The sequence below is a fragment of the Portunus trituberculatus genome, chromosome 16 (genome assembly GCF_017591435.1).
Source record: "Portunus trituberculatus isolate SZX2019 chromosome 16, ASM1759143v1, whole genome shotgun sequence".
Lineage (NCBI taxonomy): Eukaryota > Metazoa > Arthropoda > Malacostraca > Decapoda > Portunidae > Portunus > Portunus trituberculatus.
Window position 1 is genome coordinate 2,784,513 of NC_059270.1, and position 25,847 is coordinate 2,810,359.

The 25,847-nt window shown below is 43.0% G+C and overlaps 1 protein-coding gene across 4 annotated transcripts in view; it reads right to left on the minus strand.

The window, feature by feature from the left end:
* Positions 1-25,847, minus strand: part of LOC123504415 — a 302,984-nt gene that overhangs the window by 273,854 nt on the left and 3,283 nt on the right. For all 4 annotated transcript variants that reach the window (XM_045254925.1, XM_045254926.1, XM_045254924.1 and 1 more), the window contains exons 3-4: positions 24,905-25,063; positions 19,717-21,357 (exon numbers count right to left, since the gene is read on the minus strand). In XM_045254925.1, coding sequence (XP_045110860.1) covers positions 21,296-21,357; positions 24,905-25,063 — 221 coding nt within the window. In that variant the 3' untranslated portion in view covers positions 19,717-21,295. The remainder of the gene's footprint in view (positions 1-19,716; positions 21,358-24,904; positions 25,064-25,847) is intronic.

The window sequence follows — 25,847 nt, forward strand, 5'->3', positions numbered from 1 at the left end:
TCTTTACGGTTCAAGAGGCAGAAATCTTTTAACATGTCTTTACGGTTCAAGAGGCAGAGTGACATGAGTTTTACATTATTAACTGGAGAAACACTCTTGAAAACCCCACTGATCATCTCTGTGGCTTTGGAAAATAGTGATGGTGAGAAAGCAAAGCGTTTCTGAATACATGGCCTGGCTCGCTACGTCCCCATCTCCCTTACAACATACATACCCTGTCGCCTCTCTCTCTGTCTTCCCTCCTCTCTCACTGCTACCTAGCCACCCTGGTCTATATATAATCAGCCGCAGTAAGAGTGGCACATGCTTCAGCTTCTCTCCTTTTTTCACTTAGCTTGATGCATGGAGCTGTGAGCCAGACAGAGTAAGTGCCAGAAACAAGAACGAAGAGGCACAGCGAGGTTCATTATAAAGCCATACACGGATATCAAACTTTTTTTTTCAACTTGTGCATGAAAATATCAGCCAAAATGGAGTAATAGGAAAGAGTAGCACCCGTAATCATAAAACGCCTTACACTCTCAACACGACAGTTTTCCAGGACCACGATTAGTAGTGCTTCACATGCATAACTCATAAATTTGTTGATTTGAAGGATTTTAAAAGACGCCATATTCATACAACGCTAGAACTTTCGTGAATGAGATTGAATATACTGGAAAAAATATATAACTCTCTTAAGTAAACGACAAAAAGAAACAAGACATTTCCTGAACCGAAAACCACAAGAAATAATCAAGACATGGACTGGAAAGGTAGTGGCTATGAAAATAAATGCAAACCAATGCAAAATAAAACAAACCATCGTCTTAATTCCTTCAGTACTGGGACGTTTTTTTGACTGCGTTTGGGTACAATTATACGATTTTATTTATAATGTCAACTGTCTATGGAGATCAGAAGAATAATGGCCAGAGTCTTCACTATTTCAACCCCCCACATAAGTTTCTGAAGCTGTACAAAACTGTCAATTAGCGAGCAGTATGAATATGGAAACGCGTCGTGGTACTGAAGAGGTTAAGTAACAAGCAAATGGAAGACAACTCAGAGGAGACGCACTGTACTGTAAATGACTGATAAACAGCACACCTTATCTCCAAACACACTCATCTTATCACACCCCAATCAGTACCTAGGTGGTGGTAGTGGTGGGAGAACACACACTCCCTTACTGCCTTACCAACACCTCCCAGTACCCACCTGATGCTTCCCTGCGACTCCCTCCTCCCCTCCCACCCCTATGCAACCTGACGCTGACCCCGAGACGCCAAGCAGTGGCCGGTGACAGGAAGGTTTGATGGTTCAATGCAACACACCCACAGCCACCACTACCACCCCCACTACTACCATTTCTATCATCTGGCAGCTCATGTGTTCAGCCCGCCGCCCTAAACATGTGCTTCTCGTTATGCTTGGAGGAGCCTCGACCCCCACGCCACCTCCATGCCACCCCACGCCACAACCCTTTCCTCCACCTCACTTACTCATCTTCATTTCATGCGACTCTTTTGCCTTTCATGGTCTCTACTCACCTCATAAGTGCATCCTCTTCCTCCTCCTCTTCTTCCTCCTCCTCCTCCTCCTCCTCCTTCTTACAGGTGTGTGAAAGGAGGGGACCACTCAAATACTCTAATATCAGACAGATGAAGAGAGACACGAGTGAAGGAGAGAGAGAGGAAAGGAGACAAGGTTTATGATGACAGATGAGGAAGGAAGTGATGGTGATGGATGGAGGAAAGCAAGAGGGCGAGGGCGAGGGCGCAGGACGAGGTGGAAGGAAGCATGATCTCACTCCCGAAGATGGCTAGGGGAGAGGGCGGAAGAGGCGAGGTGAGGGAGCAGGAAGCCTTGTAAGGGGGATGACAGCTGCGACACTGATGATGCGACACAAGCCCTTACCTTCCTTCCTTCCTTCCACTACCTTACCTCACCTTTTTCCCGCCACTTCTCTATAACCACGTGACTTTTCCTTCATCTCTATACAAGGAGGTTCATTTTAACGTTAGTATTGGAACAGTGGCTTATCTTAAACTGATTTGGTATTTAGTTAACAGTTCGACTTCAAAAACTATAGAGTGGTTTTAAGTAATGATGCTTTTAATCTCTCTCTCTCTCTCTCTCTCTCTCTCTCTCTCTCTCTCTCTCTCTCTCTCTCTCTCTCTCTCACACACACAAAAAAAAAAAAAAAACGCTGCATCTCAATTCTCACAACAGCCGTCGGATCTAAAAATACCTACACGCTGTTCTGTCCAGTGCACCGCAGAGATCCACGCCACGAAAAACTCAGCGGCCAGTACGAATCTATTGGCGAGAACCACAGACCACCTTCGCCCTCACAGCCAAAGTACACAGTCGCAGCGGCTTCTCACAGTAAACACTCGCTAAACACTCGCACGAAGAACACAAGACCTTACTGAACGACACAAGGACGTTAATAGAAAGATGCACTTGATTATAATGAATGCTGTACAGGTAATCGCTCATAAAGATTAGCAAAACATCAGGTGTGCTAATAATTAAATAGGAATTAGACTATCTAGGGTAAGTTTTATACAAGACAGCATACAAAAGAAAATATGACGAGAGAGAGAGAGAGAGAGAGAGAGAGAGAGAGAGAGAGAGAGAGAGAGAGAGGTCGTTCATTCCACTTATTTCGTCAGCCATTCAAGCAAAACACTCGCGATGCTGGTTAACGATGGAAAAAACTAGAGAGAGAGAGAGAGAGAGAGAGAGAATTAGCTATCATACTCACAACATACCTCATCGCGTGCGCCATTCCCCACCACTGCAAATAACAACTCTCCCCTCACCAATGTCACGTCTATCACCCTTTCACTGGCCAATCTCACACATTGCTGTAGTAAAGGCGCTATAAACCCAAAATACCTGCACCTAATGGCTATTTCATCCCTATTTCCCTCTACTCAAAATATCCTCGTAGCTAAACCCACTATTCATGATCCTTTTTTCGATGCAAGAGGGGAAGCTAGCCAGGGAGAACAGAAGGTTTAAAAAAAAGGCCCCACTTGAATGCCAGTTCCCTAAAAGGTTAGTAGAGTTAGCCAAAAGTCTAGGGCAAATGTCTTGAAACCTCCCTCGTAAGTGAAGTCAAGTCGTAGGAAGATACAGAAGGAGGCAGGGAGTTCCAGAGTTCACCAGAGAAAGGTATGAATGAGTGAGAGTACTGGTTAGCTCTTGCATTAGGGAGTTGGACAGAATTGAGGTGAGAGGAAGAAGAAAGCCTTACCCCTATCCATGCTGTCTCTATTATTCTTATTTTTTCACTATTCTTTCGCGAATTTTTATACGGAAAGGAGAGAGAGAGAGAGCTAGAATTGGTAAAGGAGGTTAGTCAAGTTTTATCAACCCAACGTGAAAGGAGGAAAAGAGAGAAAGGCGAGGAAAAGTCTTTATCTTGTATCCGCTTGTGTGTTCAACGATAAGTAGTAGTAGTAGTAGTAGTAGTAGTAGTAGTAGTAGTAGTAGTAGTAGTAGTAGTAGTAGTAGTAGTAGTAGTAGTAGTAGTAGTAGTAGTAGTAGTAACAGCAGCAGCAGCAGCCACAGAGTGCAGCCTATATATAATTTATCTGACATTATGAGTGAACACGTCATGAGATCACTGCAATACATCTTTCACGATCATTATCCGGCAGTAAAATCTCTCTCTCTCTCTCTCTCTCTCTCTCTCTCTCTCTCTCTCTCTCTCTCTCTCATACACGTGGTCCGTCACGGCGTGCAGCGAGGCAGGAGATAGCATGCAGCCAACCAGCCGCCGCGAGGAAGGCTGTCGGTGCTCCAAGGTCGCCAGCTGCTCCTCCTCCCCCCGCCAGGTGCCTCCAGAAGAACACTTAATGCCTCAGCAAAACACTAAACACTGTGTCTTGCAGAAAGCACACTAAGGCCACGCTCAGCAGTGAAGGACGTGACTTGATTTCATAAGCTAATGGAAGCGAGGAGGATCATTACAGCTTGCATGCATATATGTGTGTGTGTGTGTGTGTGTGTGTGTGTGTGTGTGTGTGTGTGTGTGTGTGTGTGTGTGTGTGTGTGTGTGTGTGTGTGTGTGTGTGTGTGTGCGTGTGTGTGTTGCATGCACCAACATTTTACCAGTATTAAGCCCTTCAGTAGCATGACATGTTTCCATATTCATTCTGCTTACTATATGGTGATTTTATACAGCTTCAGAAACGTATGTGGGCGGATTAAAATAGTGAAGACTGTGGCCATTAATCTTCTGACCTCCATAGATCTTTCCTAATATTAATAAAATTTAATAGTTCACAAATCTCAAGGTAAAAATGTCCCAGTATTGAAAGTTAAAGAAAGCACTGGAAAAATGTAATGCCGTATATATTATTCACAGAAATTTTTGCCTGAAAATTTGAGGTTTACGACTACATAAAATACACAGTAATTTCCAAGCGTTTCCAGAAAAAAAAATAATAAATAAATAAAAACACTGTGGTCACATTTTTACGTGTTGAAGAGTCTGCCCTAGAAAATACGAAAAATAAAAGCTTAAATATGACTATAAAAAAAATATCAAAAGACGTCATTCCCCCAAAAAGACTTAGCCAGTTCAGTCTACACGATAAAAAAAAATAATAAAATAAATAAATGCAATGAATAACAAGACTTCATGAATCAGTGTACGGATGAATGAAGCTGTACAAACAACCGACTTTCTCCACAGCCTGTCGCCAACACACTCCTCTGGCTCATATTTTCAAACACTTCTGTGCTTCTCCACTATTTCGAAAGGTTTATCCCAATTTACACGAGTTCTTAAGGTGTTTTTACGGTTCTAGAGGCCGACTGACGAGATATTTACATGATTAACAGGAGAAACACTCTTGAAAACCCGGTTAGTCATCTCTGTGGCCTTGGAAAATAGTCGTGGCGAGAGAGCAAAGTGCTTCTAAATACGGACATCTGTACTGCACTACCCATTAACACCTGCTAAGTCTATATAATCGAGTACCCAGGCAACCAAAGCAGCTACACTCCATAAATAAACCATACACAATCTGCATTATATAAATTTCCTCTGCTTAACCCATTCAGAACCATGATGTGTTTCTATATTCATTCTGGTTACTATTTGACGATTTCATGTCGCTTCAGAAACTCATGTTGGGTATTAAAATCGTGAAGACTGGCCATTAATCTTCTAACCTCCATAGACCCTTCCTATTGCCAATAAAATCGCCTAATCATACCCAAACCACAGGTAAAAATGTATCCCAATACTGAAGGGGTTAAAAAGACTGAGCAGCTCCCTCATGATTCTGCCGGTTGGAAAAACGTACAGTGTAGCTTGTAACGGTCCCATGCATCCTGGTCTGGCCACACACCGCTGCAGGGATGGAGGGACGAGAGACGAGGATCTGTTTCGCTGCGGGGTACGAGAGGCGGCAGGAAATGTTTAGGCCTACGCTTGAGGTGAAGGAAAACCGGTAAGAATTCCACTTAAAATGAGAAAAAGGTACAAATAAATATGAGTTATAATAAGTTTTCTAAAAGGTTGATTAAAGGAGAGACAGAGAAAACACACACACACACACACACACACACACACACACACACACACACACACACACACACACACACACACACACACACACACACACACACACACACAGTTAATCGACACATGTATACACACAAACATAAACCAGACGACGAAAAAGATAAAATAAATCAAAGAAAAAAACAGAGAAAGCGAACGAGAGGAGGCGAGTGAGAAGGAAGGACGGGCAAGTAAGTAGTGAGCGAGGGAGGGCGAGGGCAGACAGGCCACTGGACCGGGACAGGAAAGGAATGTGACGGTAACACGATCACGCAGAGCAGACCACGGCGCTGAAAAACCCTGCCACGCCACCATAACCTGAACTCCTTATCCCCTGCCCGGCCCGAGCCCCACTACTGCCTTGCCACCTCGCCTGAAGCTCTAAGGGGAAGGAACTGAACTGACACACGCTGGATAGAGGAAGCAGACGAGCCCTCCCGCCGGAAACACCTGCATGTACTAGTTTTGCTTCCTACGGCGAACTTGAACTCTGGCCCCGGACAAGAACTTAATAGCACCAATCTCATACCGTCTTCCCGGGCCCTAGAAAACCCGCTGAGAGGGGAAGGTCGAGGGCCACATTGTGAAGACCAAGACCGAGAGAGAGAGAGAGAGAGAGAGAGAGAGAGAGAGAGAGAGAGAGAGAGAGAGAGAGAGAGAGAGAGAGAGAGAGAGAGAGAGAGAGAGAGAGAGAGAGAGAGAGAGAGATATCTAACTTTAGCATGCCGTTCAAGCCATTAAGGCCACCAATAGATAAGAGAATAACGGCGCTGGCACCAAACCCATTACCGCTAATAGCTAATTCCACGCCATTAGCCGTATATGTCACCTGTAATAATCACGCCACGCACCACGATGGCCAGGAATCAATGAGTCACGCCGGCTTGCCTCCACACCACGCACTGCTAACTAATTAACAATCATGGAAGTTCAACTGAGATGTCACCGACCTTGGAAAATGAGAAGTCAGTTTTTTTTCACTCATTCTTTCTTTTTTAGGAAAGGAAAACCACGCCAACCGCTCTCGTGTGACCGGCGTGTCCAGCACCGTGGGAACAAATCCAACACCTGGTAAAATGACGAGGTAGAAAAGTATAGCTTACTCTATTTCACGGTGAACACAGGGAAGACCGCGACGCGAAGGTGAGCAGACGATGTGTGAAAAGACAAAAACAGACAAGGGAACAAAAGGTTGAAGGGTCACAGTCCTATCCAGGTGGTGTGGCCTCTGTACCCTGCAGGCGGGCCGCGGGACCTTCCGTAGCCCCGGGCGACGCTCCGGGACACGCCGAGACCCACACAGCAGGAACTTGTGGAGGCGCTGCGGCTGCTCGTGTCCCTTTATCCACCAGCCAGCCAGACAGCCAGCACTGCCATACTCGCTCCTCATCTGCTTCACGGGGCAGTTGTGCTCTTTTACCTCCAGGACAGGCAGGTGGCGACTTCCTAACCACTAGCACTACATTCACTTACAACTGTAGTGTCTGATAGTCTCGTGAAATCATCCCTGCCCACGGTCTATAGTACTCGCAAGACTAATCTGCAACACAAAGATCGGCAGCAGTCTTTCTTTCAGGGTTCCCGGCGTCTGTTTACTCTCAAACCATCCAAGCAAAACGTCCGTATCTCAACTCTCCATCTACTTCTCCGTCAGCCCCGCCTATACCTCTGCCATCTCTGCAACACTGCGCGGCAAACTCACCTGAGACTTAGCCAGGTAACCCTCTCTCATTTGTTTCCCGCAGCGTGTTCCAAAGTTTTACACAATGCAGGGAAAAAATCTATAACGTGAGGCAACTTTCTCTTTTCTTTCGAGCCCTCTCCTCTCCTCTCTCTCTCTCTCTCTCTCTCTCTCTCTCTCTCTCTCTCTCTCTGAAGGCATGGTACCACAAATAATGGACGCAGGCAGGCAGATCATTACCACCATACCATGACCGGGAGGATACTGGAGTCACGGAGGCAGTGTATTCCCCCCAACCACGCGGCCTGCTCCTCGCTACACCAGCCCTCTCCTACCGCCACGCCGCCGCCGCCCTCATGCACACCCCGGCCAGACGAATCAACAAGTACTCCTCACCTAGTTCAGTGTTCAGCAAGCAGGAGAGAGCGAGAGGTGCAGACTGGCGAGCGGGAATGGTTAATAAAGAGTGTAAAGGGGACGGACTCTCACAGGCTGGCTAACAGTGACGTGGCTGCGCTGGAGGTGGTGGTGATGGTGGTGGTAGAGAAGACCTTCCCCCCCCTCTCCTCCTCCTCAGTGTCCCTCATTACGACACAATTACATACCAGTGTTGTGTATATATATTTTTTTCAAATTTTCAAAAGAATGTGATTTTCGTGACGTTCATAAGTTCACAGTGCTGGTTCTCGCCCACTCCCGGTTGACTGGCGCTGGCTTCACTCCTGAACTATTGTGGAAATGCGAGGTAGTCAGTGGATAGCCAGATCAATTCACATACCACGCGCTTTCATTATTCTAGGTATTGGAAAACAGGCCCCACCAACACCAAGAGAGTTATCTACACATTGCCTCTATCACCATCACCAACACCATCACTCACACCAAGTCATCACCAGGATAGAGAGCCAGAAACGGTACAGAGAAAGAGAGAGAGAGAGAGAGAGAGAGAGAGAGAGAGAGAGAGAGAGAGAGAGAGAGAGAGAGAGAGAGAGAGAGAGAGAGAGAGAGAGAGAGAGAGAGAGAGAGAGAGAGAGAGACAGACAGAGACAGAGAAACACACAGACAGACAGACAGAGAGACCGTCCAATACTGACAGCCTTTAGTGATGAAGTTTATACACACAGCCATCATCACCACCACAGCCACCACTACCAACACCACCACCAGCACCAGTAGATTTACATTACATTCAGGTACCGACAACAAAGCATGAGGTTCCAAATATTCACACGTGTAAAATTAAATAAAAATTGCACAAAACCCGAAGACCGAATTCTGAAACTAAGTTAAAAAAAAAAAAATGTTGAGAGAAGGAGACAGAGAGAGACAGACCCACCAATAGAGAGAGAATACCTTTATCTACTCAAAATACCGAAGTTCACTGATATTAGAACCCTGCATATCAAAATCCTCTCAACGATAGGACATATTCAGAGCACAGTAACTCACCACCAGCCAATAACACGGACGAAGGCAAGACGGGCTGATGTAGCAAATAACGTGGGTAAAGACTGTGATTCCTGATGTCACTAACACAGGCTGACCGAGTGACTTTTGCCGTGAGAGAGAGACAGAGACAGAGACAGAGAGAGAGAGAGAGAGAGAGAGAGAGAGAGAGAGAGAGAGAGAGAGAGAGAGATTAAAAGCATCATTACTTACAACCCCTCAATAGTTTTTGAAGTCGAACTAAAGGACCTAACATATGAAGAACGGCTGAAGGAAATGGGACTAAAGGACCTAACATTTGAAGAACAGCTGAAGGAAATGGGACTAAAGGACCTTACATATGAAGAAAAAGGATATAAGAAGACTGGAAAGGATACAGAAGATTGCTACAAAGATGGTGCCGGAACTAAGGGGCCTAACACTACACAAAACATTAATAGAGACAAACAGAAACAAAAAAAACACAACTAGAACGACAGACAGGATAGAAAAAATAAAGGGATGCATACTTTCCCTCATTTCCCGTACACAAAACAGACAGACAAGGAAACCTGCATGCGTGACGAGCCTCCGGAAATACCAGCGTGATGCCTCTCGCAAACACTACCTTGCCGGGAACGCACAGAAAGGAACAAGGCAAGAGGGAGAGACTGAGGGAAAAATAATACAAGGAGGAGCCTCACTGTACACGATAATGACCTCGTGGTATTTAAACAGTGAGTCACGCGTTCTCAAGAATACCACTGTGATATCCTTGTTATTATTAATGTTGTTGTTGGTGTTGTTGTTGTTGTTGTGGATGATGATGATGATGTTCCTATAACTGCTGCTACTATTACTTCTACTTCTACAAATACTACTACTACTACTACTACTACTACTACTACTACTACTACTATAAAACTAGGAAATTGAAGGTCATGTTATAAATTCACTTCGTTTCGAGATACCCATAGTTAGAATACATCAAGAAACAGGATCGAGAGAGAGAGAGAGAGAGAGAGAGAGAGAGAGAGAGAGAGAGAGAGAGAGAGAGAGAGAGAGAGAGATAACGTCCCGATTCATATATTGTTACGTTCATAACCAAGCAATTTTATATCAGATGGTTTGAAATACTTCTTCTAATTACGGGGAAAGTTAAAACATCAATTACCCAACTATTGTACGCATTTCAGGACTCCTCACGGCCAACACGCACCTCTGCACTGCCTCGCCATATAAATCAAGACCAGGATCTGCGTTGCTTATCAATACAACAGTGAAAAAAAGCCATCCAAGTTCTGATACCCACGAGCGAGGCAGGAACTTGGTGGTCTCAGGTTGCAGGCCTCGTTTGTTTACCCAGGGATGCCACACCTGAGGAACGCCACGCCTACTACACTGCCACGATATACCAGACGCGGTATTGCTCAGCTCATAACGTTTTCTTTGCCCTGGTGAGTATGAGGTCTGTCTTTAGAAATGCTTTGCTCTCTCACCACGACTCCACGACAATTTTCCAAGGCCACAGAGATGACTAGCTGGGTTTTCTAGTGTTTCTCCAATTAATAATGTAGATATTTTGTCACTATGCCTCTAAAACTGTAAAAATGCCTTAAAAATACGTGTAAATTTAATCTCTTCAATACTGGGATACATTTCTACTTGAGATTTGTATACGATTAGACCGTTTTATTGACATTAGGAAGGGTCTATGGAGGTCAGAAGATTAATGGCAACAGTCTTCACTATTTTAATCCTCATACGAGTTTCTGAAGTTGTATGAAATCACCAAAGTAAGCAGAATGAATATGAAAACGCGTCATGACCAGTGCTGAAGTTGTTATATATTTTGGGGTACATTGTAGTAGTAGTAGTAGTAGTAGTAGTAGTAGTAGTAGTAGTAGTAGTAGTAGTAGTAGTAGTAGTAGTAGTACCTTGCCTTTTCATTACTGTCCCTCTGCCTCCTGTAGCTACTGACAACATAACACTCACTACAATCTTTGAGCAAACCTGAACGATCTTACTAAGCAAAAATGTACCAAAAGGCTATAAAAATAAGGTTTAAACTGCTCGATTACTACTGTCACTGATACTTTTCTACATTATACAAAAAAACTAAGAGTACTCTGCTTTTATTGAACGTAAGTCACTGAAATATGAAGCTTAAGAAATTTTGCCACTTGAGGAAACACGAACATGGTAACACTCACTCTACCGATGCTCTTGGCCACTGCTTGACTTGACTACGAGAAAAGATACTGCAACTTGATCTTGTGTTCCTATCAAAACCATACCAAAATTTTCTAAACTATATAATCAAGTATCTTACATATTAATTGATGATTTACTACAATTTTTTTTTTTTTAAATGTACCAGGAACATGAAAGTAAACCCAGCGGTGAGTGAAAGCATCATCCATTGCTAATGTCAATAAAACCGTCTAATCACACTAACAATTCATAATAAAAATACGTCTCAGTACTGAATGGGTTAAAATCTTCAACAAATAGACTATATCTCCAAACTCTTCAACAAATACTTTCCTTTAATTCCTGCAACACAAGAAACCTTTCAGTGAGTATCTTGTATTCGTACAGCATGGAAACCTTTCAGTAAATACTCGTTCAATACTCCTAAAACACATAGAAGCCACCAGTATATCCTCGAGTTGTATTCCTGCATCACAGTGAGCCTTCATAACAGTGAGCTACAGGCAGGGGACGGCACCACGCTCTCCCACGGGATCCTACTTCCTGTGACGGCCAGCAGGATTCCCACGAGGCCAGGAAAACGTGTAAGACTAGGACATTTTAAAAGCAGCGTGGAAAAAAATGAAATGTATGAATCTTTAGAGAAATTTCACTGATATTGCAGGGAAAAAAATTGGCTTAAACGGAGTCAGGAAATTTGCCTCTCTTTTTATTTGTGCTGTTCGTTCTATCCTGGTCTTCTTTACGTTCCCCCTCCTTCCTTCGATAGACAGTGCTTCATTTATTTTGTCTCATTGAAGTTCGTGATTTTATTTTTATTTTGTATTGTGTTGCGAGTGGAGGGTTGGCGGTATACAAACACACATTTTTGCTTTCTCTTCTCCTTCCTTCCTTCATCTATTTTTTCTCATATAGAAGTGATCGTTGTTAATTTTGTGTTGTGTTGTGTGAAAGGGTAGCTGTACACACACACACACACACACACACACACACACACACACACACACACACACACACACACACACACATTTTTCTTTCTTTCTTCTTCCTTCCTTCCTTCGACATACAGTGCTTCATATAATTTTTCCTTTTATGAGTGTAGAAGTAAGTTGTTGTTTTTTATAATTTTGTGTTGTTTTGTGTGTGAAGGGGTAGCGGTAAACACACACACACACACACACACACACACACACACACACACACACACACACACACACACACACACACACACACACACACATCTTCGCTTTCTTTCTCCTTCACATCACAATTTCTACGTATTTTTGTCCGTTCTTTCGTTTTTAATTGGCATCTTTCATCAAAGTTGCCGTTTCATTTTTGTCTTTCATTTTTCACTTACGAAGTATTTATCTGTCTTTTCCTTCCTTCTTCCTCCCTTTTATTGCTATTCTTTCTTTCCACACACACACACACACACACACACACACACACACATAGACCGTACAAATACACACGCTTTCCTAGCATGAGCACGGAGGCAGCAGCGGGGGTCAGCATGAGGGCCAAGCAAGCACTCAAGCACGTGATGAAAGCGTCTGATGGGAGCCTCTCGTACAGCGCCGCGCCAGCTGCTGCCAGAATACACAACTGCCAAACTGTGAAATATTTGAGAGTGAATGGAGCTGAACCTAGGCACCAGATATTCCCTTGCTTAACCCATTCAACACTGGGAAACATTTTTGCCTTGAGATTTGTGTACGATTAGACCATTTTATTGACATTAGGAAGGGTCTATGGAGGTCAGAAGATTAATGGCCACACTCTTCACTATTTCAATCCCCCCACATAAGTTTCTGAAGCTGTGTAAAATCACCAAATAGTAAGCAGGATTAATATGAGAACGCGTCATGGTATTGAAGGGTTAACACTATCATCGCTGAGAAATACCTCGAAACTGCACCGTGTCATTCCAGAATAGAGAAGCAAAAAGTGTGTTCGTATAAAGTGTGTTCGTATAAAGGGTTTCCTGGGAGATGGAAGAGTCAAGACAACCGTAACCTTATACCTTTCTGTACCAGGACGCGTTTTTATATTCATTCTGCTTACTATTTGGTGATTTTATACAGCTTCAGAAACTTATGTGAGGGATTCAAATAGTGAAGACCCTGGCCATTAATCTCCTGAGCCCCATAGACCCATCCTAATGTCAATAAAATGAACCAATCTTACACAAAACTCAAGGTAAAAATGCGTCCCAGTACTTAAGTGGTTAATCTCAACACGATTGTGATAAATGTAACATACACATCACAGAACAAATTTAAAGAGGAAGAGGTTAAAGGAAAGAGGCAAACTTGTATATGTATCGCCTTCAGTTATGAAAGTCAAGTCATTACAAGCCTTTTAACTAAAACCTTTATGCAATACGAAGCTGTCACACTCAACAGCTGAATACATTGGCTCACTGGCAGCTCAATGTTATGCTGTCACGGTGCTCTCTACAATTCGAACAATGCATACACAATTTGCATACCAGCTTAACAATCCCAAACAGCATTGTGTGTACACCATCCACACCACTCACCATGATAGCGGCAGGCAGGTGGTGGTGTACCGTGCGCCAAGCTGCAACACTTCACCCCTGCCACCACCATAACACTACATCACGGGCACATCTCATCACCGTGAATGCATAAACCCATAATTGGCTGCGTAACGGTCCACACCAGCACCACCACAGCCTGCGTCATTCATCTCTTATTTAACTATTCTCTAACACTGGGGTAGAAAGGCCTGTATTCTGAAACGCTTTGCTCTCTCACCATCACTGCTCTCCAAAGTCCGCATGTGAAGATACTCGTGTTTTTTAAGAGTATTTTATAGTTCTGGTGATAGATTGACAAGATTTCTAGTTTATTAAAAGGAGAAACTGTCTTCAAAACCCGGCTAGTTGTCTCTGTGGCCTTGAAAACTTGTCGTAGTGAGAGGGGAAGGCGTTTCTGAATACGGGCTTAAATGCTGTCCAGGATACAAAAAAAAAGTAGGTACAGGTTATAATGAACTTTTGGTACACAGCGAGAAGCGTGCACGGGAAGCCATACGGTATAGTGTACTGTGTGTGTGTGTGTGTGTGTGTGTGTGTGTGTGTGTGTGTGTGTGTGTGTGTGTGTGTGTGTGTGTGTGTGTGTGTGTGTGTGTGTGTGTGTGTTGCACCGTCCTTAGCCACAGCCTCCACAATGAAGCCGCAAAACAGTCCTAGGCAAGCACGTCAGCATTACATAATGAAGCATCTCTTAGTCACGAGTCTCTTCCTTACTCGCACCAAAACACAAAACTTAACTGAGAATAAAACAACCTTGAACCAGAACACGAAGGAAAAAGAGTCGAGTGCAAGCAGACAGACACCACGATAACCGATACAGTCATTCAGTTCAGTATTTATCCAGGTGAGTGGGCGCCAGACAAACGATGCTGGCTGTCAGTGAGTTTGGCGGGGCGATGTGGTGAGGCGGGCGGTGGTGAGGCAATAAGTATTCAGAGACACTTTGCTCTCTCACCACGACTATTTTCCAAGGCCATAGAGATGATTAGCGGGGTTTTCTAGAGTGTTTCTCCAATAAATAATGTAGAAATCTTGTCACTCTGCCTCTAGAACCGTAAAAACACCTTTAAAAATTCATGTAAACTTAATTAAAAGCCTTTAGAAACAGTGGAGTGAAGGAAAATGTTTGATAATACAAATCAATAATAGACTGGGCTGGCGAGTTTCCATGCCCTATTGATTGCACCTGACTGGCTGGTTGTGTCGCTCAGTGTGTAAGTTAGTACCCACCTTTGTGTTATGTTGAGCCATCTACTTATATTAGCTATATTTCTAACACTAGTGACTGTTTGACTAATGTTTGTTCCTTCGCATCGCTTAATCTTAACCCCTTCAAAACTGCGACACACCTTTACATTGAAATTCGTGTACAATTGGACTCATAACTGTAAGAAGGGTGTATGGAGGTCAGAGGATTAATGGCAACAGTCCTCACTATTTTAATCCCCCACATGAGTTTCTGAAGCTGTATAAAATCATCAAATAGTAAACAGAATGAATATGAAAACGCGTCATGGTACAGAAGGGGTTAAAGAATACTTAGGTGACGGCATTCTAATCTATTTTTAAAGGTATATTTCTGTATTTGGACCAATGTGAATTTTGTACCTTTCACTTTACTATAAACCTGCATATTTTGGTCAATAAAACTAACTAACTAACTAAATCAAGTAAACTCAACTCAACTCAACTGAACGCGCGCTCATCAGAACCTTAAGTGCTTCATCATGACAACACAAACATGACGGTCAGTACAACACCTCGCGTCACGTCACGTCTTTGTTGCTGTGTAGTCTGCCACCCATTCACCTAGTCACAGACACAGTAACAAGGAAAAACACGATAAATAAAAAATAAAATGCTTTGTACACTACGGAAGTCAGGAGCATAGAACCGGACTTCCTACTATGCTTCTTTCTTTCTCTTTTTTATTCGCACGACAATGACACCTGTATGTAGTCAATCACATCACTTTTTTCCCCCAGCAATGCGAGGAGCGCCAGCCAGCCAGAGGAAGCGTCCCATTACAAGCACCACAGCTACCTATGTACACTCCATCACGCCGCTGACTCTCCGCTTGTCTCACTGACTCGTCTGAACATTGTTTCCGAGTGTGGTGTTTCCGGTGATTGAAGATCTAGGCTGCACCAGGACGTGAGCACCCACTCCCCCAACGCACACACACACACACGCTGCTCTTCCCCTGACAACGCACTCTTCACTCTAAACAATCCCACGTACTTTTTATCTTTCTTTCTTTCTTGTCTTGGATTTATTTTCCGAGGGTGTCATGTCACTTTCTTCTCATTTCAAGCCCTAAATACAGAAAACTTTCTTCTCCACTAATACACCATGTCCTAAATACAGAAAGGTAGATAATACAAACATTGCATTTATCTTTTCACTCCACCTATCCGACCACTACTTATAAATTTCATGGTTTGATTTCTTACATTCATTTTCTGCATAATTTCTATCAAACTAGAGGAACAGATGGGCCTATTTCTTATTGTTCTTGTTACCTTAGCCAGTTTTCCCGTCTTACATAAAAAAGAAGCCATATACACTCAGTACTCACACACTTTATCTACCTGCCTTTAGCTAGATATCTTTCGTGTGTATCACTAAACGTATTATATAACTAACCTTTGATTTCAAACTTTTATATTATTTTATACGTAAGGACTATTTTCATAAACCACCAAGATCATTCATTAACAGGGTTCTCTCTCTCTCTCTCTCTCTCTCTCTCTCTCTCTCTCTCTCTCTCTCTCTCTCTCTGTGTGTGTGTGTGTGTGTGTGTGTGTGTGTGTGTGTGTGTGTGTGTGTGTGTGTGTGTGTGTGTGTGTGTGTGTGTGTGTGTGTGTAGATGTCGAACTGTAAATGAAATCATGAAAACCACCTAAATAAATCAATAAAATGAATAAATAAATAAACAAATAAAACCAAAAATCAAATAAACACACCTAAACCACACCAAAAACCCACCACTTGAACCACAACACCTCGCAAAGTCACTGTACCACAACCCACACCAACACAAACACTAACTAACTATACCCTTACTAAACTACCACTGAAAATGAAAAAAAAACACCTTTCAAAACCGCTACACAACACTAAACACTTACTATAATACCCATCAACCAATGAAAGTAACCATCAAAGCCAGAACAACTAAAACCAGGTACCAGTAGCACAATCTAGACGGCCAGAACACTTACTATAATACTCGTCAGCCTATCAAAGTAACCATGAAAGCCAGAGAGCCTCTACATTAATTACAACCCAATTAGAACTAGCACAGTTTAGACGGCAAGACGTTTACGAGGGCGACATGTGGAGATGAGCACTGAATGAGCACTGGCTGGCTGGCTGGTTGGCGGGAGGGAGGAAGCAGAGCGAGAGGAGTGTAAACCTGTGGCCACCGTCCGACTCACCTGAGGCATCTCTACTCAGTTTGCCGGAAGTGGTGGTGGCGGGGCAGACAAAGGGGAGGGGAGGCGGGAGGCAAGGAGAGGGAGGAGGGAAATGAAGGAGGATGCGAGTTAGAAGATGAAAATGGCCTCGGAATACTGGAAATACAACTGAGAGAGAGAGAGAGAGAGTAAACGAACATACCAAATCTTTCTGTGTACTACGAGCCATTGTGACTTCTATGTACATTATGTAATGCTGTAAAGTTTGAAGAGAGAGAGCTTCAGAAACTTAAGTGGGTGATTTAAATATTGAAGACTCTAGCCATTAATCTTCTGATCCTCCATAGTTTCTTCCTAATATAAATAAAATCGTCTAATCGTATCCAAAACTCATGGTAAAATTGCGTTCTAGTACTGAAGGGGTTAGAATAGTGAAGACTTATCTAACCATTAATCTTCTGCCCTCCACAGACAATTCCTAATGTAAATGAAATCGTGTAAATGTATCCAAAACTCATTGCAAAATTGCGTTCTAGTACTGAAGGGTTAGAAAAGTGAAGACTCTAACCATTAATCTTCTGACCTCCACAGACCCTTCCTAATGTAAATAAAATCGTCTAAATGTATCCAAAAGTCGTGGTAAAAATACGTTCTAGTACTGAAGAGGGTCAAAAGTACTAAAGTTGTAGGAATATAGTCGAGAAGTAAAGGATAACATTCCTCCTATTCCACAGAAAGCAGTTACATTTCTGCGAGCGCGTTCACCGTCAACATAGCAGTGATGTAAGGCAACCTCAAAAAAAATCCATCGCAACCCAGCCAGTATTCTGAACCAAGTGACGTCATGACACCACAACCCCGCACCAAGATAAACCACAATGTCATACAGCCAACACGATGGAACATGTATAAGGCTTGTATTCTCAAACACTGCTGTACCTCACCTCCACTATTTCAAAAGGCTTTATTTAAGTTTACATGTGTTTTTAAAGGTGTTTTTGCGGTTCTAGAGGCAGAATGACAAGATTTCTTCATTATTAACTAAAGAAACACTCCTGAAAACTCCGCTATTCATCTGTGTCTCTTGAAAATAATCGTGGTGAGAGAGCAAAGCGTTTTTGAATACTGACCTCAAATATTATGATTCGTTCTTCAATTCGGGTACGACACTTCTTCCCCACCACGCGTGATCCGACAAGGGTGGCCAGGATCAGCTACATTACCCTTTCCTTCCCTTACTACTGCTGGTGAACTAATCATATCCCATTCACGTTTCCTTCAGCTGTAAGAGCCAGCGTTTTATGTAGGGAGTAATGGTACACTCCTACAATTATTCACTCCTACCAATAACTTACGAGAGACGGTTCATTCCCTCTAAAATTCGTGCCTATAATAATCCACGTATTTTTGGAAACCTTTCGTCAAAATATGCATGTAAAAAAAAGAAGGAATGCGTACTGAAAATAGCTATCAACTGACACTCATGCGTCCTTAAGATAGTCATAAGGCCCCACTCACGAGACCGGTTGCGAGGGAGGAGAGGGAGAAGGAGGGAGGAAGGAAGAAGGGAGGGCGGGAGGGAGGAGAGGAAGGAGGGACAATGTGGTGTAAAGAGTGTAACGACAGAGCTGCCAAACACCACACGCTCCAGAATGCTCCCACCTACCACTGTCACTTTTCGGAATGCTTACATCTGAAATCAAACACACTCATACCACTTGACAGCTAATAATACACGACGCATCTGCCATCATATCACGCAATAATAATGCAGCTAAGTGGTAACCCTGCCGAGGGGAAGTTATTAGTTGCCAGAATGTTGTCGATGAAGGATTTGCAGTGTTTATGTCCATCTTCATCCAATGCCCTGGTCCCGTTCAAAGCTCCCCTGCATGAAGAGACGCTCACTTACTAGTCTTTCATACAATGGTCATCGTGAGCGCTTCAGAGTATGTATGATGGCGCGTGGGAATGACCAGTAAATGCAGCACCGGCACCTGCGTTATATGTGCTGGCATGACTGACTCACCCGCAGCGATACTGAGGAAGTACACCACCGTTTGTTTCTTCCTGGCGGGAAGAATGCTACAAAGGAGTCATCAGCATATTATCTGCCTGTACTCAAGGCTTGTCCGTGATAGACTGTAATGTTTGTCCCTGAACCACGTCACTATATATGAGCTAACATGGACATTCCCGACCATTGCCTTCCATATGAAGTATTTGTTATTTGTAGTAGTATAACAAAGCCTCGACTTAACACAATTTAATTGCCTCTGTGACTGATGATGCATAATCAGTGTATAATTCTAACAGGTAAGCGTCACGTCTAATGTTTATCATGGCGCACGTTTAGTGAAGAATTTCCGAATGAACCACGAAAAATAAATACTGGGCTGAATCAACATCTCCTCTCCAGCATAGTAGTGTGATGACAGACAGAATGGTGTGCGCACAGTGGCCAATCTACCTACACTGTTCACTGTTTATTAATAAAGGCAAACATGAAGCTTGGACTCAGGGGACAACCATGCCATAAAGAAATAAACAAAATGAAGCACTTGCACCACCACCACTGATGAGTGGGGCATCACATGGCCGATATCCCGGGTGTAATTCAAGCCAGGAGGCTCGTCTGGTGTGTTGGTTTGTAAGCACTCAGTAAAATCATGTGTTGCGGCGCCGCACGGGTGGCGTCAGTGGCCGGGCGCCGGGTGGGGCTGCTCAGCGCTGGGGGGCTGGCACCTGGCTGCCCCTTCACGTTTACATTTCCCTAGTGCCGTGACTTCCTCCGCCAAGCCCCAAAGACTGCCTCTGTCTGGCCATTAATAAACGTTCAGTTTACCTGCTATTTTGAGAACTGCACGGTCGGCCGGGTCCAACTGAAGGATGCTGAGGGGCTTGTCCTTAGCCCACTCGTCCAGGGACTGACGGTCGAACTCCATGGCTTCCCGCTCCCCGGCACTGGTTTGTGAGTGGTTCCTGGCCACCTTAGAGGAGCATGTGTTCGAGCAGCACCTCCACCACCATCACCACCTGCTCGGGGTTTAACTCAGCTGCCCTAGACACAAATCAACACGGGAAGCACCAAATCAATACTATACTCCACACAGCCGGTAGGCATGACTCACTGCAACTATACGTGAAGTGCAAGTCACGGGTTCACTGCAATAGCGACTACCACACAGCGGGTGGCAGGATGCCGGCGTGGGGCAGCAAGGGCAGTAGGGTACGCATGCTGTGCCCAAAGAAGCGGAGCGTCGCACACCCACACCGTACAACCTTCCCACCAACACTGACTGAGTTTTGACTCGACTCCCCCCTCCCCTTGCTGGCCGCTACTCGCCTCGACGGGTCTGCCAGACGTCATCATTTTGACAGTATTACACAAGTCTTTCTATTTCCCCTCCCTCTCCGTACCTCGTAAACAGCAAGCCAGGGGATTTCAGACATGTATATTTACGTAATTCTCAGGCTAAATAAAATGTGTGTATGGGTGCGCCCTTGATTGTTTATTGGTCCATCAGCCTTGCTTTACCGATCCACACACTGCAATGCTTAATGCTTGTCGCCATGCATTACCATCCAGAGGCGGTGATTACTGCTCATTCTCAAAACACATAACATCTCTGTACTCTTCACATAGGACAAATATTCCCAATAAAGTGTGGACAAACTTTCTTCATTTAGTTTTTATTTTTACTTATTTTTTTAGTTTCATTTATTTATTTTTTTTTTTTTTGTATCAAGAAGATGGTGCAAACAAATTGTTAAAATTATATATACGAACTTGCACAAATTTCGAATTTTAAGATTATTACTAATGCTGCAAAGCATACAAAATCTCTCTCTCTCTCTCTCTCTCTCTCTCTCTCTCTTGACAAGTTACTTCATAGATGATAAATAAGATCATCTAAAAAAAAACAATCCATTGAACTCTTTGCACAGGTGGAACACTGATTGCATCTAAACATGAAATGCTGAACTTTTGCACTGCCGAATGTTTACTGACATTAGACCAGATTTCATTACCTTTACCTTAAACTGTCTTTATATCTCTCTATTAGCATGCCATCTACTGTACATACGTGTATTTAGATTTTTTCCCTGCAGCAGATACTCAATATCAGCGCCACGTGTAGCGCAGCGGTCCTCAAAACACACCAATTGATGCTGAACATAAAAACTCGGTATCAGTGCCAGGGAGGAAAAAGCAGGAACCTTCAGAGACTAGACGGAAACAAAGAGGTTACACACACACACAAAAAAAAAAAAATGTTGATGCAAGCTGCCATTAAGTCGCTAAAGTGGACGTAGGTGAACACAGAACACGCCTTTCAAGACACGGTGATGAGGCGACCTGTCATCCCAAAGCCATGGTGGTCCCGGTGAGTCGAGGGAAGAGTGGCAGGATCAGCGTCGTCCTACGTCTGGTTCTGGCCCGTGATCCAGTCAATGCAGGTGGAGAAGTGAGCCACGGCCAGCTCTGTGTGAGACAAAGAAAGTTCCATTCAGAGTGTGGTTGTGTGTCTACCACCTTGACAAACCATAAAAATCAGTCTGCTCAAAACATGTGATTCACGTTTAGTAAGAGCAAAAGAATTTAATACACGCCTCGCTGAAGGAATTAGCGGAAATGATAACTCACAAGGAGATGAAGAAGGTGATAATCATGGCAATGTTACTGGTTGACATGATAACAGAGAAAATGAGTCTTTGTCCAAACGGAAGTATGTGTCAGGAAAGGCCAAGACTGCATAGAGTGACGCCGTGTACCACTCTAACGTAGTCTCCCCTGCAAGATGCCAGGCAAGGTTTGCTAAGTATGTGGTCCACCTCCCTTAGAATTGTGCTGGTGGTTACGGCAAAATCAGAAATGCTACAAGAACTGTGGACGCAAAGATCTAGAAGTGATTGATAACTAAAATTTTCCTCAGAGATAAACAATCCATGGAAGCCATAAATAAAATAAAGCAGATTTCATGATTCATCCTCAGGAACGTCAGGAATAGAAGTCTCGATTATCAATCTTATATTTAGCACTGGTCAGACATCACCATGATCATGCTGTGCAGTTCTGATCTATGCAATACACCTACAGGAAGAATATACGTCTGATAGAGTCAATACAAGACAGATGGAAAAAAAAAATCCTTACGAAAAAAACTGAAGTTATTAAATTTACATACTTTATAAAGGCGTATGTTAAGAGATAACTTGGCAGAGTTCTTCTAATGGATAAAAAAAAAAAAAAACAAGCTTGATAAACTTAAATTGGAAAAAAACCATGAAGATAATGATTCTGAAATAGAGAGGTGGATGAGATGAATAGCCTCAGTAATCAGGTTGTTAGTGCCGCGTGGGAAATTTCAAAAAGAAGATTAGATAAATTTATGAATGAGGATAATCGTTAAAGAAAACTAGTACGTTTGTTTCTTACTGACTTTCACGTATAGGCCTGATGGCTTCTTAAAGCTTTCCTTACTTTCTTTCTTTCTAACAAAAGAACATAAGCTGTAAGATTCCTGTAGGTCTTACACGCGGCAACCCCTATATAAAACATACTTATCTGTGTCTATCCTATTCACTTATTAATATAATCTTATAAAGCTCCCTATTAACTCCTTCAGTACCAGGAAGCGATTTCATATTCATTTTGCTTACTATTTGGTGATTTTATACAGCTTCAAAAACTCATGACGGATTGAAATAGCGAAGGCTCTTGCCATTAATCTTCTGACCTCCATAAACACTTTCTAATGCAAATAAGATCGTTTAATCACACCCAAAACTCAAGGTACAAAATACATTTCAGTACTGAAGGATTAACTCTCCACTAAAAGTCTGGCTGCTAACTTCCTTCCAGTCATCTACCACTTTAATTGAAATTCAGTAAACTTATCTATTTTTTCTAACTCTATCACATTTCATCTTGTAACTTCTATACCGTCATCATTATCATTAGTAAGGCTTAAAGCAATGAGAAATAGATAAACTGTCTCAGCTTTCTATTGATTTTCCTGAGCGATAGAAAGAGGCGTCTTCACTACCAATCAGTCACTGTTCTGCTTTAATGAGTAAGAGTATGGAAAAGAAATAAAGAGGAGGAGAAGATGGAGGAGAAAGAATGGCCGTGATATCAGTAGTAGTAGTTGTAGTAGTAGTAGTAGTAGTAGTAGCAGTAGTAACAATAGTAGTAGTTATTATAGTAGTAATAATAGTTGCAGTAGTTCCAATCAAAACTAAAAACTTTATATATCATTTACATACACACAACTGGTGAGAAAATGATGAGAATCGAGCCATGGATAATAGAAATACAAAGGATTAACTCATAAATATTTAGGTTGGCATGGAACCGGGAGGAAAAGTCTGCGGTGAATGCTACCAACGTGTGTGTGTGTGTGTGTGTGTGTGTGTGTGTGTGTGTGTGTGTGTGTGTGTGTGTGTGTCATCTCTGAAATCCCACATAACACAGACGATCGATGGCCGAGTTAGAGGTGAGGGGGTGGGGTGGAAGGGACTGGGAAAGGGTAGGTAGGTCGTTGACACCACACACTCACTCACAGTTGACATTTGATGAGGCCTCTGTCAGTGCGGTGATGATCCTTTCAGTCCTTACCAGAAAAATAAATAAATAAAATGGAATAAAAAAAAACTGACGCCGCGTATTGATAAACTATAGAGCTTTTGGTCCACACACAACACTCTTTTCCTGCCCACCATATGCATCAAAGTAGTTATAAAGGTTAGGTGTCTGCTGTCATTTTTTTTCGATGCAGGAACTCGAGTCAGAGCAGCTAAAAGTTGTCAATCTGCAGAGCCTTGCGTCAACCTCCCTACACACTCCGCTGGTCGGTAAACTCTTGCTCTCAGGGACAGATAACTCAAATGATCGGAGGTGAATCTATCCCTACCCTGGTGTGCAATGCGATCCTCATACACACACACACACACACACACACACACACACACACACACACACACACACACACACACACACACACACACTAGTAAAATATTGGAATGTCACCCAAGGAACGAAATTAATCAATGTAGAGTCGAAATATAAGAAAAAAATCACCTGGTATGTTTTATAATTTTGATGCTGACTGATGCTTTGAATGTAGAATTATCCTTATAAGAGTAAAAGAATGATAATAATAAAAAATAAGTTGTCCGCACAGACCAGTGATGTAACGCAAGGACACGATGAAAGCGGTTCTCACAATTTCCTGGGAGATGAAGTGATGAGTGGATGTAATTGGAATTCTTTTTGTATTGTCAGGAATGAAGGCAAGAGTAGATGGCACGTGGTCCTTCATTCACTCCCAGTATGTCCTCGTTTGATCCTAGTTAGACAAAGCTATCTACATCTTGCATCTTCATCAGGAGTTCAAGATTACTCATTGTCACATGCATCTTTTACTACATGGGTGACTTGGTGGTCCTAGAGTGACATACAGGTACGCCTCGTCTATATTCACCACGACTATTACATCACATGCATCACAACTGTTACGCATCATCACAATTTCAAGCCATGGTAGGAGAGGTAATGTTTTCCACTTATGGTGAAAGTCTTTTAATTTAAGCCAACCCAACCTAAGCCAATATTTCCTATCGTAAGTAATCCCAACCCAACCCAACCCAACACAGCCCAACACAGCTCAAGCAAGCCCAGCACAACTCAAGCACAATACAACCCAACCCAACCTAACCTAACCTAATCTAACCTAACTTAACCCAACCAAACCAAACACAACCCAACCCAACCCAGCCAAACCTAACCTAACTTAACTAACCTAACTTAATCTAACCTAACCTAAGCTAAGTAAACATCTGATGAAGACTTAGCTACTTCACATTTCCCTACAACTGTATTCATAAGGTAACAGGAATCTTGAACGCAATGGAGAACAACAATTACGAAATCCAAGCTGAACCTGAGAAAATATACATATATAGGAAGTATCTGTGAACGAAACTGAAGTGAATAGTGATACCACAGTGAGTAGAGGTCTGAAGCTCACCTGGGTAGTGGCATCTCTTCCAGCAGCGCAGCGAGGAGGGGTTAAGGTAGGTGATGTAGTCGGTGCCGCAGACTGGACTGTAGTAAGAGGTGAAAATGCAGCGGTTCAGACACCCATCCCCTTCATACAGCTGTAATCCTGCCCCGGCCCTCGCGAAATCTGTAGGTATATGTATGGTTGTATTAGCATATAGATATACGTACTACATAATATATACTCATACATACAAGCATATCTATCTATCTTAGCTATCTAAAACAGTACGAGCACATCTTTACATACATTTATACATACATGCATACATATATATCCGTTTTCTCCTCTTTCTTCTCTTTCTTCTCCTCTTCCTCTTCCTCCTTATCGTCGTAATCATCACCATTACCATCACTTCCGTCACCACCACCATCCCCATCACCACCACCACCACCACCACAACAACAACAACATCATCATCATCATCATCATCATCATCATCATCTTCTTTAAATCTACTGCAGGACAAAAGGCTCACCAAAATCTTCAACTCATCTCCATCTGCTGTTCATCTATTCCAGGTCACCCCAATCTCACAACTCTCATCTTTCTATCTAATTCTCCTTCTGCTCTGCCTTCCTAGATAGCTAATATGTTGTTTCAGGTGTTAATTTGTCACCTGTTTAGCGTGTCACGTTTTCTCTCTCAGTCCTTTAGTTAATTTTTTTACTGTTATAATCTTTGCTGTCGATATTATTGCTGTTATTGTTGCTGTTATAGCCTCTCAATCCCTCACGTTCTCTTCTTACCTCTCCACGTCACGAGAAATATTATTCCAGCCATTCTTTTTAGTCCACTGTTAAGTTTTGATCGCAACAGTTTCGCAAGACTAAATTACAAGATACCAACGCATACAGTACGCACGTTGGAACTGGCTGAGCGAATCTTTCTCTCACTGTGAAAGATCCCT